Below are 17,123 nucleotides of genomic sequence, written 5' to 3'. Positions count from 1 at the left end.
TCCCACAGCACTTATGTACATATCCATAATTCATTTTAATATCTGCCTCCCCCTCTAAATTTTAAGCTCCTGGTGGGCAGGTAATGTGTCTATCAACTGTGTTGTACTTTTCCAAACACTTATTGCAGTTTTTGGCACACAGTAAGTGCTCAATCAATCAATTTTATTTATTGAGCACTTACTATGTACAGAGCACTGTACGAAGTGCTTGGGAGAGTACAATAAAACAGAATTAGCAGGCATGTTCCCTGTCCAAACAATCTTAAATATCACTGATTGAAAGAGCCTGAAGAGGGGTGGCCAGAGTGATAAGAGGAGAACCAGGAGAGGATAGTGTCAGTGAAACCAAGATCATATTTCAAGAAGGATGTGGTCCACAGTGTGGAAGGCAGCTAAGAAGTTGAGGAGTATTAGGTTGGAGTAGATTTGGGAAGAAGGTCATTGGTAAATCTTTTTAGGGCTGGGGGATGTGATTTTGTCAGTGGTATGCCCTAATTTTTGATGTACTAAAACATGTATTTTCAGACTTCCACTGACTGACTTTAAATATAGGGAAGATCCAAAATTGGCTTTTAGGGACATAAAGGAAAATATGATTTCTGTAGTACATAGGATTCTTATAGTATAATAATAATAATCATAATAATAATGATGGTATTTGTTAAGCACTTACTATGTGCAAAGCACTGTTCTAAGCGCTGGAATAATGGTAGTTTTTGTTAAGCACTTACTATGTGCCAAGCACTGTTCTAAGCTCTGAGGAGGATACAAGGTGATCAGGTTGTCCCACGTGGGGCTCACAGTCTTCATCCCCATTTTACAGATTTTACTGAGGCCCAGAGAAGTGAAGTGATTTGCCCAAAGTCACATGGCTGATGAGTGGCAGAGTCGGGATTAGAACCCATGACCTCTCACTTCCAAATGTGGGCTTTTTCCACTGAGCCAGGGAAAGGGACTAGAAATAGTAATATGCTAATATTTACTTACATTTATTGTGAACTTCTGACAGACTGAAAATTGGGTATTAAATGGAAAACTGTGTAAGTTCACAGAAAGAGAAAGCATAAGTGCTTGGTCATTTGAAGGATAATTTGCTTGAATTACACTGGTAATTTTTTTAATACCTTTCTGAAAGAAACACTGACATCTGTAGCTTAGTTTTTATCACCTTTTTCTGATGAATTTTTGGAACCCCATGAAAACTTGCATATATAAAATGACTTAATTTCCCATGAATTTTGCAGCTTTTGGATAAAGAAATGGTATCTGGGTTTTAGGTTTGCCCCAATCTCTAAGTTTTCTATTTTCTTGATTTAAGCCCACACTACTTCATCCTGCTTCATTTTTACTGGTTTGGAGAGATGTAGTCCTATTATCACTTTGGGATATCTGCACGATAATACTGAAATTAGAGCATCCCATAGTAGCGCTCCCTCTACCTGTCTTAATTTACCTGGGATTCATTCAATATGAAAATAAAGCAGCATCCTGACTTCATTTAGTCCATGAATCCTACCTTTGACTATAACAGTTTTGTATTCAATTGAAAAGCTTAATTATTTCACGTCTGAATGAAGCCTTTTAAAAATCACGGCCCTGCAGAAGACATTTTTCTTACTTTTTCAACAGGTGAAACAGAAGATGGAGAAGACTGTGATGATCCTTTTCCTGGGCCTCCGGATAATCTCTCAATGACATCAGACCGATACGATAAAGAGGATGAAACACCCTCTGATGGTAGGTGACCCGTTTTCACAGAACACTTCTTTTGGGCAGTTTCCTATGAAGCAAAAAACCCCGTCACAATGTGGGATGGGATTTGTTGGAAAACAGATGAACATCAACCGACAACAGCACAATTTTCTTTACATTTGTAAGGACCTTTAAAGAACTGAAGAGCTCTCTCTAGTGGTGCCAGAAGTATACTGAGACTTTTAAGTGCACACTGGTTTTCCCTAGGAAACCATTTTTGAAAATATTTTAGATAGATGAGTAGCAAATCTGTAACAAATTGTTAATTTAGCATTATCAGATTCTTGCTTAATTTTATTGTGTCGCTTAATGGCTTACTGTATTATTTATCTCATAAATAATGAAGCAATTGGCTTGATATTTTTCTACGAACTTCATGCGAAATGGGTTCATAAAATATTAAATTAATTATTTTTGCAATGATTCCTTTCATAAACTACTGCTTTCATATATTCATATATATATAAACACACACCCACACAATATATATATATATGTATATACGTTTTCCTGATTTGTCACTGAACTTCTCCAAAGTGGTTGGACCGATTAACCTTATTATCCGATAACTAAATACACAATTAAGTGAAGTTGTCGGTTTATTGAATTTCAGATAATATTTTCATCGTAACTCAGAAGGTACTGAATGTTCTGAGTTACAAAATGTGTTTTGCCATCGTAGTGTGCATTTTGTGTTAGAGACTGTATGAGGTGTACATAGTCTAAAACCGTATAAATGATACAGTTATAAATGAAGAAGATATCGATAAATTAGCCTTGTATATTAATTTGTGACATTGAAAGTTTCAAGTAGACATAGGAGTGAATGATGCTGTCGGCCGTGATAAGATGATCAAACTGTGCAGTTGCATCTCTGAATACAATTGGTGAATGAAAATATGCTTCCCGCAACAGAGCACTCCACATTTTATGTTATCCAGATTATTCCCTTTGGATACATAAATTGCTTTTATGAGGTATAAAATTATGTCTATTGCAGAACAGGGATAAGTCAAGTACATGCGTAAGTGATAAACATTCTAACCACTGATTCAGAATAACACCATCTCTTTATCCTCAGAACTTTGCACAATGTGTAGCAATAATAATCATATTTATTTTATGTTGAGTTCTACATTTTGGCATACATTAAACTTCTATTTAAAGAAAATGTTACTTTTAAGTCACCTTCCTTTAACAGACAGAGGATTACCTTATCTAACCTCTTCTTTAGAAAATAATTTCAAAAATTGAAGCTTATAATAATCATTGATGGTATATTGTAAAATATAAGTGAAGCGATACATGACAATTATCAGGGTCAGTTATTTCTGTCCATTTTTATTAAACGTTTTTGCATATAGACAAACACTTATGGAGGTATATATACTGATGAAATAACAGAACTTAAAGCTAGATAAAAACAATTCATTTCCAAACAGGACATATTGGTTTAGAACTGAATGGAAAACCTATACATACGGAGATCTATATAACTTAGAATATGCCTATATCTGATCAAAAAATTCCACAATACTTTAATACGACTGGGTAAGCATTGCAGTTGTGTGTGGATTTATAATACTGTTTCCTTTAACGTACAAACTATCATGTCAGAATAATAAAGGTGCTGTATAAAAATGAATATATGACATATTTTAGTGGGCTAAAACAAAAAAAACAAGAGGGCTATTTTTGTGTAATTTTATGCTTGGATATTTGGATTTCTAAAAAGTACCAATTAAAATGCATTCATTTGAATATTTAAAACAATTGTAGCTCAAAATTCTGTTTTCTAGGATTTCATTATTTAATATTTTTTGAAATACTCAATATTTTCATTACCATTCTTCAAATGTTGCTATATCTACACAATTCCGTTCTATAGAGCATTTTATATTTGTAGTGTGTCTCTTGCTGAATCATTTTCCTTCATCATGTGACCACTGTCTAATGATGTATTAATTACCGGCAAGATAACGCATTTAACAATAAGGATAACTAAATTAGCACAGGTCACCCAAAGGCCTTTTGTCAAATCAGATTGTTATTTTGTCCTTTTGACTTTTACCTTATGGTGGGCACTAACAAAGTATCTAAACTTTGATGGATTATAAACTCTAAACATGATATGTATTTTTCATAATGCTAATGTAATTTTCAAGGTACTGAAAAGGTCAAACCTGCACATCTCTATGTGCATTCTAAGTCTGTCTTTCCTTTTAATATTTCTTTTTCTCTGTTCCTCTGGTTCAAAAGTTCACTCAGTTCCCAAATGGCTACCTAATTTTCCAGTTATTCCCTCAAGCCATATGTGTTTTGGTTTCTTTATGGTTTATTAGGTACTGTAGGAAAGTAGCATAAGTTATATCTTCTAATGAAATTCAAGCACACTTCAGTGATGCTTCGACTTGATTGCTGGTAGCAATTAAATCGGAGCAAAGGAGAATAATGCATTGGCTCACAAGGTCCAGACACCCTACAGAAACAGAAAGGGGATGAAAACAGAAAACAAAAACAAAACCACCAAACCCTGCCAAGTACTTAGTCCCCAACCTGCTTTTTTATTGGCTGAAAGCCTGATTGATAGCAAAATCATAACTTGCTGTATGCTAACAGGCAGAGTTCACTTGTAGGTTATTGTGAGCTGATAAAGGGTTAGATGGAGTTTTGATTTTCACATTGGACGTTGGTGCAGTAGATTAATGGAATTTCAATGAGAGACTGGGGTAGCCACGGCTTTGTCAGAAAAACAGATGGAGATTCTATAGTCATGTCTGCTCATTAATACCAGTTGCCTGAAAGGTGTGCTACTTCTCTATACAAAAGACTTAAGATAATAATTGATTTTTTTGACTAGCACACTGTAAAACAGAAACAAAATACCACCTCCCCCCGAAAAAAGAAGAAAAGTCTATCATGATGACGAGTTTGTGGAAACATGAAGAATGACAAGTTATTGTATGGCTTGGAGTAAAAAAAATTACATTTTATGATTCATTTTCCTAATTACCCCTGTATTGGAATTAGTTTTTTCTGTCAGAACATTTTGAGCTCACCATCAAAGAGGGAGAACAGAACAACCTATAATGCTTTTCAAAATAAAATGCATTTTATTTATAACGAACAGTTGCAGTAATACTTTTGAATTTACGCTTGAAAACGCTATTTAGTAAGGAAATCATTGGTCATTTTAATATCTTTTTAAAGTGTTTTAGAAGACACTTCAAGAAAACAAGTTGTTCTAATATGCAGACTACTGAAGAACTCTAGACCTTTACTAAGTGTAAATCCAAATTGAGGCTGAGTGAGTATTTCTGGATGTTAATCTTTAAGCCATCATAAATTAGCCAAGTCAATCATCAGTAGAATGCTGGGTGATTTGTAGTGTGCTTAATAAATAATTGTGATGATGATGATGATCAGATGAATTGCATGCTCCTAGTCTTTAAAAATTGAATAGCCTGAAAAAGAGTCTATAGTAATATGCAATGTCAAGACAGTTACATTTGGGGGTTAGGATAGTTGATGTGGTAGATAATTATTTGGCTTTTCAATTTTCCTGTTTCAGTCTGATTTAAAACAAAAACTTAAAAAAATTCCCATTGAAGAATAAGCACTTTGAAAAAATGTGTATGATGAGAAGAATAAGCTGTCTATCAGTGCGTAACATATGATTTAAGGTAAATGGACTCAGTCAGCAAACAAAAATGTAATCTTTCTGTTAGTGACAATTCAAAAATACCCCAGCACGCATTGGTTGCAAATCAGGGGTAATCCAGACCACAATCACTTCATGGATAAGTATCTGAATTCTCTAGGTTGAGAATACAGTATACAAAGACGAAAAGAAAACTGAAAATATGGAAAGTAATCATTGCAGAATCTAATATCCTCTATCAGAAAGCTTCAAAACTTAGTAGTACAGAAGAATAAAGAAAACTTTCAAGATTACCATTTTACACAAAGAAGTGCAGCACTAGGCCTTTAAAGTTGGGGGATGAAAAACTTAAGAACTTGAATTTGAATAGTGCTTATACTAGTAACATCAGATGTAGAAGATAGAATATAAAATGAATAGGAAATTGAAAAATGTTGTCAAGTTTGTATATTCCAGGTTTAGAAATTCATTCACTTTTTGACCACAACATTTAAGCAAATTCTATAGCTTACATCTGTATAAGAATTGAAAGTTGGTATTTTTCTATTTCAAGAGTTGAGTCTTAGTATCTTCACGTATGTCACTTATTAATTTGTTTCACACCCACTGACAGTTCTTTAGTGAGGTGATTATTATTTTTTTTTGCTCTTGAGAGTGTTTCAACCCTTTAAAAATAGGATCCTTGAAGTGCCGTAGTATTGGAAATAATAACCACCACACGTATAGGGAGTTCATTTTGACTTACACTAGAAAGCTTGGTTCATTTCCTTTTTTCAAATTTTTGTAGTTCCATTTCATTTTATTTTTTACTTGTATTCTGTATTCCGTGGCCAGTGGGGAGGCACATTCTATTCTAAACGTCAAGAAGGTAAATGCTTGCTCACTCACCAGACGGGAGGGCCAGGTTGACTCTGGAAAATAGGCAGGTGATGACTAGGGTGCCTTACTCCTGGCAGATGTAGCCAAATAGCCCCATAGCTTTCATCTTAGTTTGGTGGGTCTGCCTACTTGCATCAGGTCCAAGAGGGTACACCGTGGGGTGGGGAACACAGCTTTCTGTTCTACAGTTGTCTCGTTTTCACCCCAGCTCTTCAGGGGGTGGTTTGGGAGGCTTAGCCGTCCTGGAAATAGTGGCTTTGCACAGACCTATGTGGAAGCTGGGCGATCTTTGCGGGCTGCAGAGGGAGTTTCTGCCTGCCCAATCTGAAAGAACTGCTGCTTAGGTTATGCACATACCCTTTCCCTGCCTCCTTTCCCACCCCCAACTGCCTCTTCAGCACTTCTGTGCCATCTAGACTCGTGTATACCCACAGCCTTCCGTGGCACTTCTGTATATAATGATGGCATTTGTTAAGTGCTTACTATGTGCAAAGCACTGTTCTAAGCGCTGGGGAGGATACAGGGTGATCAGGGGGTCCCATGTGGGGCTCACAGTCTTAATCCCCATTTTCCAGATGAGGGAACTGAGGCCCAGAGAAGTGAAGTGACTTGCCCAGTTGCTCTGACAATTGGCAGAGGCAGGATTTGAACCCATGACCTCTGACTCCCAAGCCTGTGCTCTTTCCATTGAGCCATGCTGCTTCTCCATGTCTTAACTAACATTACTTAAATGCTAACTCACCTAATACAGTCTTCCTATTTTTTTAAAAATGTTTTATTTATGGTAATTTTCAAAAATGGTATTTAAGTGCTTACTACGTGCCAGGCACTGAACTAAATGCTGGGGTAAATACAAGATAGGTTTGGACACAGTCCATATACCACATGGGGTTCACAGTTTTCATCATCATTTTACAGATGAGGTAATCGAGGCACAGAGAAGTGAAGTGATTTGCCCAAGGTCACACAGCAGGCAAGTGGCAGAGAACCCAAGACCTTCTGAATCCCAGCCACATGCTTTATCCACTAGGTCATACTGCTTCTCTGTTTAAGTGCCTACTATGTGTCAATTGCTGTTTGAAGCGCTGGGGTAGATACAAGTTAATTAGGTTGGACCCAGTCCCTGCCCTCCGTGGAGCTCACAGTTTAAATAGGAGGGAGAACAGGAGAACTGAGGCACAGAGAAGTTAAGTGACTTGCTCAAGGTCACACAGTAAGCAATTGGCAGAGCCCAGGATTCAAACACAGGTCCTCTGACTCCCAGGGCTCATTCATTCATTGTTGTATTTATTGAGTGCTTACTGTGTGCAGAGCACTGTACTGACCTCTTCAGAGAGTACAATAGAAGAGTAAACAGACACATTCCCTGCCCACAACGAGTTTACAGTATAGAGAATGAGCGGGTTCTTTACACTAGCCTATGCTGTCTCAAATAATTGTAATACTTTAGCATCAGTAAACTCCTTCAGGGCAGGGATCATGTCTGCTAACTCTATTGTACCCTCCCAAGTGCTTAGTCCAATTCTTTGTCCACAGTAGACACTCAGTAGATAATACTGATTGACTGCTGCTATAGACACGTGGAAGTGAGGCAGGCTAGCACACAGGCTTTTCTTTGCAGGCAGTGTTTGGTCAAAGCATTCCAAAGCTGTGTTTGGGTTTGACTCAGACCGTAGCCATTTTAAACCCTCAGAGACTACTAAGGCAGTGTCATGTTCCCCCCCGCCTTCTAGACTGTTGCCAACTTGTACTTCCCAAGTGCTTAGTACAGTGCTCTGCGCACAGTAAGCACTCAATATGATTGAATGAATGAATGAATGACTGTGAGCCCGTTGTTGGGTAGGGATTGTCTCTATCTGTTGCCGAATTGAATGCATGTAGAGTCTTTGGAACTTAATCATGATGATGATGGTATTTGTTAAGCGCCTACTATGTGCCAAGCACTGTTCTAAGCACTGGGGTAGATACAAGGTTATCAGGTTGTCCCACATGGGGCTCACAGTCTTAATCCCCATTTTGCAGTTGAGATAACTGAGGCACAGAGAAGTTAAGTGACTTGCCTGAAGTCACACAGCTGACAAGTGGCGGAGCCAGGATTCGAACCCTCGACTCCTGACTCCGAAGCCCGTGCTCTTTCCACTAAGCCCCACTGCTTTCTGTAGTTCCAACAATCCAAAGGGATGATTACACACCCAACTGCATATGTGCAGTACTAGCCCCGGAGTAGTGAGGCCTATTGGTAGTACAGGGCCCCTTGGAGCTCAGCTAGAGTCAGGGCTGGGTAGGGTTGGAATAAAATTTGTTTAGCTATTTCAGGCAAAAAAATTGATATAGAGAGCAGTGGAGGGAGCACATGTAACCATTAGGGGAGAAAGGAAGGAAGCCGCAGGAGGTAAGTTACTGCTATCTCTTCTGCTTTTCCTCTTTCTACTCCAGATTCTGGAGAGTGCTAGGGATTGTGTGTTGAGCAATGCTCCAGTCTCTTCCTCTTTACTCTCAACATTTTCTACAGCTTCCGCCACAGCTGGATAACTTCTTAGGAGTCGGGTGAGTGGGTCCCAAGATTCCAACTGCATGACTAGTTCAACCATCAGAATTGAACAGCTGCCTACTCCAGATAAAAATATGGGCAGGATTAACTTCCCTCTTCATCCTTTCAAGATCCTTGTGGAATTAGGAATATCTTGATTAGGAGACCTCAAAGATGTTGAGGTCTTATCTGTTGTGTGTGACATTAAAGCTTTTTTTAAGAGTAGAGGTTAGTCTCATTCTCCTTTAAACTCATTCATCTTTTTCTTCCCAGGGATTGAGCAATGAGCTTTGTACTTGTTGGCTTCCTGGAATTTTTCCTTGAGCTAGTTACATTTTGTTGATGAAAGAGGCACCTATGAGTAGATGTAACCCTTTCTGGTTATAAATGCATTCAATTTTAATTTTCTCACTGCTCAATTCATAGTCTATGGATGGAAGACATGGACTTATACGCAATGCCAAATTTTCTATGCTTTGTGCTGGGCACCATCCCCTTTACCATTTTCTATTGGACCAAGGTGTGTTTATATTGGAATGAGTGAGGAAAGCATGTGGATTAGAGAGTTCCTATTTATTTTTATTCAATTGGTAATATTGCATACACTCTATACTAATTGCTAGGATAGATACGAGGTTAAAAGATTGGACATAGTCCGTGTCCCACACCGGGTTCACAATCTACCTTCTCCCCATTTTACATATGTGGAAACTGAGGCCTAGGGATATTGGTGGCTTTCCCAAGGTCAGTCAATCAATAATATTTATTGAGCGCTTACTGTGTGCAAAGCACTCTGCTAAGCATTTGGCAAAGTACAGTATAGTTAGTAGACACAGTCCATACCTTTTCGGACCCTGTAATTTAAGCAGACATTAGATGAACAATAAAATAAATTATAGATAGGGGAAGCAATGGAGTTTAGAGATTTGTTCCTAAGTGCTAGAGTAGGGGAGAGAGCGGGGCAAGTACACAAATAATTAGGGGGTGAGGATGCACAAGCTTTGAAATGGCAGTAATGTGGAGAGAGAAACCAGGGAAGGCCTCCTGGAGGAATTGTGATTTTTACAAGGGCTTTGAAGATTAGGAGAAGAGTGGCCTGCTAAATGCCAAGGGGAAGACAGAACTGGAACAAGAACCTGAGTGTCCTGACTCCTAGCCCCAAGTAGGGCAATAAGGCTTAAAGTGTGATGATGGGTTCCCTGATTTTGTGTGAGCAAAGAACTGTCATGAAACTGGAATTTACTATATTAACATGAGCATGATATGCAAGTCCTGGAAAGTAAATCCTTTAATTACAGTCAGCACTGCATTCTTGGAGTTGTTGTGTCTAGTTTGGTTCTCCTTATTTTAAGAGCTATATGGAGAAACCAGGCCAAGGAGCAATACAAATGGAAAATAAGATCAATGAGGGAAGAGTAGGAAACTTGCAGAAGGTTGTCTCAGAGCCATCCAAATACTTGGAAAGTATTTCAAGAAACATGGCATCACAGTTCTTCCTTCTCTCCATGTAGCTCAGAATACAAGAATATGATCGCAAACCTCAGCCAAGAGATTTGGCTAGACCTAATGAAAACCCTTTTCGTTTTAAGAAATTTAAATACGATCACAGGTGTCTGAGGGAGGTTGTGAATCTCTGGAAATATTTTAAAATTAAGATTGGCAACCAGGTAGTCTAAATCAAAATGGGCCCAACCCTTGTAAATTGGTGTTCCATCCTAAAAAAGAGGAAGGGAAGCCTCTGATTCTCAGCTTAGGGGACTTGATTGTGTACACTTTTCTCAGTGCTTCTACAATAACTTACAGAAAGTAGATTAAAACTAGTGGATTCAGTCGCATTTCAATACCAGAAATGCTTTGGGCGGGGAGGGGAGTGAGTGAGAGAGAGAGAGAGAGAGAGAGAGAGAGAGAGAGAGAGAGAGTGAGTGTGTGTGTGTGTGTGTGTGTGTGTGTGTGTGTGTGTGTGTGTGTAAGTAAAAGTTGCCTCTGTCACCCTCTCATGCCTACTTTCTCTTCCCTGGACCTGGAAACACTACCAAGGAAGGGGAGAGATGTCAGTCAGGGGAACAAGACGACGTCTGAGTCCCCAGAACTTCACATGAGACGTAGTGGAATTCATTTGTTTGATGGCCTTTTGTGATTGGAGCAGGCCACCTAAACCAGGGAAAACCACTTGAAATGCCTTTAGCAATGTATTTCTTTGTCTTTTATGTATGAAGGAAGCTTATTTTCCCTGCTATGAATATTCTGTGGATTCATTTTATTGTGTAGAGAAATTCTGGTCAACTGGATTTTGGTTCCAGAATTAAATTGTACCTTTTTCTAGTAGGATATTAATTATTCTCAGGATTGAGACTTATAAAGCTCCCACACAACTTTGGGTATCTATTTTCCTCTTTTTAGTAGATCTGTTTTCCTCCTTTGTTAATGGGATCTAGTCACTGATGTTGAGGAAGGAGATTCCTTGTTGAGTTGAAAAATGTTTATCCCATTTAGTTGCTTTCACTTGACCACATGACTGTCAAAACAAGATAGAAATTAAAATGAGGTTACTTTTTTATAGAAAATAGAATTTTGAAGTCAAACTTGAAAATGTTCTGTACACGTTAATCAATTTTGGTAAAAACTCTTCAGTAAATTGGAGGCAAGAATTTCCATCCCTATTTGACAAACAGGGAAATTGTAAAAGATAACGAATAACTTGCAGAGGAGCATGCTGAAAATCAGTCACGGGTTGAGTTAGATCTTGGGACGCCCACTTAAGCAGTTCTTTCCCTTCAGACCATGTTGTCTTCAAAATGTCAAATTCTTTGTCTCTACAATACGAATTAGAGTTGGAAGTATCATAGCTCAAGTTTTAATGTAATTGCCGCCTTGTGCACATTTTTTTAATTGCTGTGCAATTGGCCAAAGGTAACTTCCTCTCAGTGCTTTCTCAGCTCAGTGGAAATCTTTTAATTGTATAGCCTTTTTGGACAAACTGAAAATTCTACACTTTCTGGTATGGGAGGTGATTTGTTAAAGTATGCTTCTTTTTAAATTGAAGTATCCATGCTTCAGAGAAGTAATTGCTGTATTGTCATTGGCCAGGTATGTTTTGCTTATATTGGAGCAGTTCTTTTAAAAAGAATCCCTTGACTCTTTTGGCAACACATTTTATTACAAAGTCCCTATTAACTAAAATGCAGCATTCCTATTTCATTCAAAATTTTGCTATAAGAACATTATAATTATTAGGACTAGTTTTTTATTTTTAATTTGAGACATTGTAAAACCGTATGCCCTGAACTGTTGGGTGAGGCATTACTATAGCGTTAGAATCCCCTGACCTTCTGTTCTGTTTAAAGTGCTGTATATTGGAAAAATAGTCACCCTACTTAGCCTCTAGGCAGGAGGTGTATGTTTCTTTGAACCTATGTCACTTTATAATGCTTACTCTCTTCAGCTATCTTTCTGACTCATGTTAACTGTCCTATTCAGCCTACAATTTCACATACCTTACTTTACAGATGGGAAAATTAACATACAGGGAGATTGTGATTTTTGTAATGCTGTATAGCAAAGCTGGTATTAAAACTTTGAGTTTCAGTTTCCTCTATTTAGTTAAGCCTCTAATTCATTGATGTTGCTTCTATGTTTTGTGAGCTATTTCATATTTTCTTAACATAAAAGCAAGAGAACTATGTTAAAAAAATAGAAAATCACTCACTGTCTGGGTATTGCAATTTCGGAGCATTTTAATTGTTCCATATCAATTATTTAGTATCTTCATTAAAGCATTTATTGGGCTCTTATCTTAGTATACATATAAAATATGATAGTACCCCAAATAGCTGTGTTATATTAATGCATCTGTCATTTGTCTCTATATCATATGCAAGGTATTAAAAACTTTATTTCAATCCACAGTCATATTTTAATACATTTGGGCAATCCTGACCCCCTGAATGGCTGTAGCCATGGAACTCCCAAGCTGCTTTACCAAATATTTTCAGCTTTGTGAGAAGAAGTTTTTCTATCCTGATTTCGTAGTCCATTCTTCGTTCCATGTTGACGTTTCTTTTTGTCTAGGCTTCATAGTCATCTACTAACCAAGATATTAAGAACCAATTGGTAGATTTGGATTTTGGCCTGGCAAAAAAAGAGAAATTGATTTGAATAATATTTAATCCCATTTCCTGTATTTGCAATAAGAAGCTGATAGAGTACTTGAAAATTATGAAATTCCGTTTTCTCCGAGACATATGTCCCAATGTTTTGCCCAATAAGAGGAATATGTGTGCATGTATGTGTGTCTGTGTAATGAATGCATCCCTCAAGGAACTTACCATCATTTAATCATTCAGTGGTATTTATTGAGTGCTTACTATGTGCAGAACACTTTACTAAGTGCTTGGGACAGTATGATACAAATGTGCCTGTTTATTGTTGTATTATACTCTCCCAAGCCTTAGTAGAGTGCTCTGCACACAGTAAGTGCTCAATAAATACAAGTGAATGTATGAGCAATAAACAGACACATTATAATACAACAGTAAACAGCAAACAGTATACAGACATTTAGGATGCTATGTCAACATCCTAAATGATGTTTACATAACTCACATTTGTAAGTCCTAGTATCACCCAGGGTAAACTACACAGAAAGACTGGTATTTGCAGAAGGTGTTCGAGGTGACTTGTGACCTAAGTAAAATTCTCTGGGTGGACGCTGTGTATCAGTGACCCAAAGTGGTATATTTTACATATAGACAAATCATTGCCTATATGATTTGGAAAGCCTCACTCAAGTCAAGATGAGAAACTATGAAATGATTAAAGCTCTTAGGAGTGGATAAAATGGGTTGGATTTGGAAGATAACGAATAAAGACAAGTGGCTGGATTGGACAATTGTTTGAATTTTAGGAGAATGGAGGAGTCAGGAATAACCCAAGTTTGACTGAGAAATAGAGATGGCACCAACATTCGTTTCTATTCCCACAAATGAAAGTAGTGGGTGTACAGAAAGATGCTTGAGAGAGTGTTTGAGCTACTGGTCTTGTTGGAGAGAGAAAAATCAGAGAGAGGCAGGTGTGTGTGCCCTTCGTATTTGAAGAGGACACCTGCAGTAATGAAACTTCCTTATGTACTGTTGGCTCATGTTACACTCAGGAGGTGATGTTGAGGTGAGCAGAGTTTCAATGCTAGGACTTAATTTTTGGAAACCTTGATCTGTTGCTGTGTAATGTTGAGTGTGGGGAGAAAGTGATAGCTCTGCTCAGTGCCCTGGATATGGTGGTTTTGGTGGATCCAAGTCACACAACGTAAAGAAAGAAGTTCAGCACTAAAGCTTAGAACCCTTTGGTTTGGTTTGGTGCTAAACACGCTTGATGGGTTAGTGACCATGTGAGGGCAGTTACTCTTAACTTTTCCGGTCCTACCTAGTTTGACTTCTTTCCAAAATGGGTGTTACTACCACATCAAGCATTGAACTCACTAGTGACAGTCAACTTGCTGGTATTCATTTTTTTTTTCTTTTTTTTATGGCATTTGTTCAGCGTTTACAACGTGTCTAACACTCTTTTAAGCACTGGGGGAGGTGCAGGTTAATTAGGTTGGACAAAATTCCTGTCCTGCGTGGGGCTTACAGTTAAAATAGGAAGGAGAACACGAATGGATCCCCACTTTATAGTTGAGGAAACTGAGGCACGGAGAAGTTGTGACTTGCCCAAGGTCACACAGCAAGCAATTGGCAGGGCTGAGATTGGATCCCAGTTCCTTGGACACCCTGGCCCGTGCGCTTTCTGCTAGGCCATGCTGCTTTTCAAATACTCTCAAATTCTTCTCCAAGCACTTAACAAATAACTCCTGCGATGAGTGTATCTAATTTCTGAAATTCATTATAGTTTGGCATTGTACGGATATAAGTGCTGAAAATGATGGTAAAGCACTTTCATTTCAGGGACATCATTAAATAGTCATTTATGTCCCTGGGCAAATTTGGAAGGCCTGAAACTAGTGATTTTTTGGTTTGTGAAGAATTTCCCTTCTGAAGGAGGGTGATCTCCCTAGAACATGGCAGTACTGCCACTGCTTACCTTCATCAGGTAGTAAAGTTTGGTAAGTTTGCAATATTGACCAATTTCTGTGCACCTGGTGGTGAACGCTGTGAGAGTAGATTAGATTTATTTTCCCATGGTATTTGTTAAGCACTTACTATGTGCCAGACACTGTACTAACCACTGGGGTAGGTACAAGTTAATCAGGTTAGATTCGGACCATGTCCCTCATGGGTCTCACGGTCTTAATCCCCATTGTACAGATGAGGGAACTGAGGCACAGAGAAATCAAGTGACTTGACCGAGGCCACACAGCAGACAACCAGCATAGTCAGGATTAGAACCCAGGTCCTTCTGACTCCCAAGCCCATGCTCTATCCATTAGGCCATGCCGCTTCTCATTTTGATTGAAGAGGAAGTGTCCTAATGGTAATATAAGTTTTTATTGAGGGTGCTAAACACTGTATTTTGATACTAGATATCCACATGGGTATTTTGAACACTACTGCTTTAACTCCAAAAGATCTCATTCCAAGTAATCTCTCAGCCTCCATCTGTTTCCCTTTCTTTCATGATGAGGCAAACAGGGACTGAACAAGCGGTGAGATGAGGTGTTTAAGCAATTTTCCTTGTTTACTCTGACACCCATTTAAATCCTGACATGGTTTTGGTTTCTCCCTCTTCCTGTTACTTCTCTTCTAATTCCCTCAAATCTTTCTTCAGTAATCCTTTTCATTTAGGTTATTTTTGTGTCTGTGGCTGTGTAATGTCAAATTCCCGGGAAGATAAGTTATCTTTAACAGAACTCTAAATTCTCCAGAGCCTTAAAAATTGTAATTTATGTATTGACTATATCAGAAGAAGCTAGAACTGTGATTGTGGGGGGTGAGGTAGCTAAAATGTTGCACTAATTGAAGCATCAAAAACTCCTCAAACTTTTGGTAAGTTCTGCAGTCTACCACATTTAGCTATCCTTTGATTTCAGAATAGATGATGCCGACAGTGAGAAGTTGTTCTTACCTACACAGGACTGCAACTTGGCCTCCTGGAAAGAGCACAGGGCTGAAAACCAGAGCATCTGTATTCTTATATCAGCTCTGCTGCTTAACTTCTTCATGCCTTGGTTTCTCATCTGTAAAATTGGAACTCAGTCAATAACTATCTTCCCTCCTACTTAGATTCTGAGCTTCATGTAGGATATAGACTGTGTCTATCCTGGCTGTCTTCCATCTACTCCAGTGCTTGGCATGTAATAAGTGCTTAACCAGTACCACAATTATTATTATTATTATTATTATTAGTAATCCAACAAGGAGGACCCTTTTTAAAAAAAATGTGTGGAGCCACAGTAAATCTTAAGCACCTACATTTTCATGCCTGGATAATGTAATAATAATAATAATGACATTTATTAAACACTTACTATGTGCAAAGCACTGTTCTAAGCACTGGGGAGGTTACAGGGTGATCAGGTGGTCCTACGTGGGGCTCACAGTCTTCATCCCCATTTTACAGATGAGGGAACTGAGGCCCAGAGAAGTTAAGTGACTTGCCCAAAGTCACACAGCTGACAATTGGCAGAGCTGGGATTTGAACCCATGACCTCTGACTCAAAAGCCCGGACTCTTTCCACTGAGCCACGCTGCTTCTCTAGTGTGTATTAAAGAGAAGCATTGACTGTGTTACGAGAATCAAATTAATTTTGTTTCTGGTCTGAATCTGAAAGAAGTCCACTGTTAATATTAGTGGGAATTCACTGTGTAGACTAGATCAACATTTTTAGAGACATGGCTCTCTAATATTTCCCAGCCTGCTCTACAGCACTCTGACATCATCTTGTCCACTTGATTAGTAGAAGCATTTCAGATTTTTCTGGTCCCCAATTTTACTTCCCATTCACTACTGTTTGGTTGGACTTTAGGGCAGTCTTCAGAGACCGAACAGTCTGATAAGGATGGAGAAGACAATGCAGAGCCTCTACCATCTTTGGAACATAAATCAAGTGAACTTGTGGACCTATCAATCAATGGTATTATTGAGTGCTTACTGTGTGCAGAGCGACATAGCTCTCAGGAGAGTACAGTGCAATAGAGTTGGTTGACATATTTCCTGCCCACAATGAGCTTGCAGTCTAGAGTGGGAGACAGATATTAATATAAATAATTTATAATTATTAGATGTATAAACTCTCTCTCAGGAGACATGCATGTGGATAGTCTTTCAGAAAGCATACCCTAATCACGGTAATTCTAGATACTACTTTTC

At 38.4% G+C, this 17,123-nt stretch overlaps 1 protein-coding gene across 3 annotated transcripts in view; it reads left to right on the top strand.

The window, feature by feature from the left end:
* SKAP2 (src kinase associated phosphoprotein 2) overlaps positions 1–17,123 on the top strand; it is a 200,001-nt gene that overhangs the window by 40,445 nt on the left and 142,433 nt on the right. For all 3 annotated transcript variants that reach the window (XM_038766240.1, XM_038766248.1, XM_038766231.1), the window contains exon 4: positions 1,630–1,737. In XM_038766240.1, coding sequence (XP_038622168.1) covers positions 1,630–1,737 — 108 coding nt within the window. The remainder of the gene's footprint in view (positions 1–1,629; positions 1,738–17,123) is intronic.

Source organism: Tachyglossus aculeatus, chromosome 2 (genome assembly GCF_015852505.1).
Source record: "Tachyglossus aculeatus isolate mTacAcu1 chromosome 2, mTacAcu1.pri, whole genome shotgun sequence".
In the NCBI taxonomy this organism is placed as follows: domain Eukaryota; kingdom Metazoa; phylum Chordata; class Mammalia; order Monotremata; family Tachyglossidae; genus Tachyglossus; species Tachyglossus aculeatus.
Note: the sequence above shows the minus strand (reverse complement) of the source record. Positions and strands in the feature narration are given on the sequence as shown.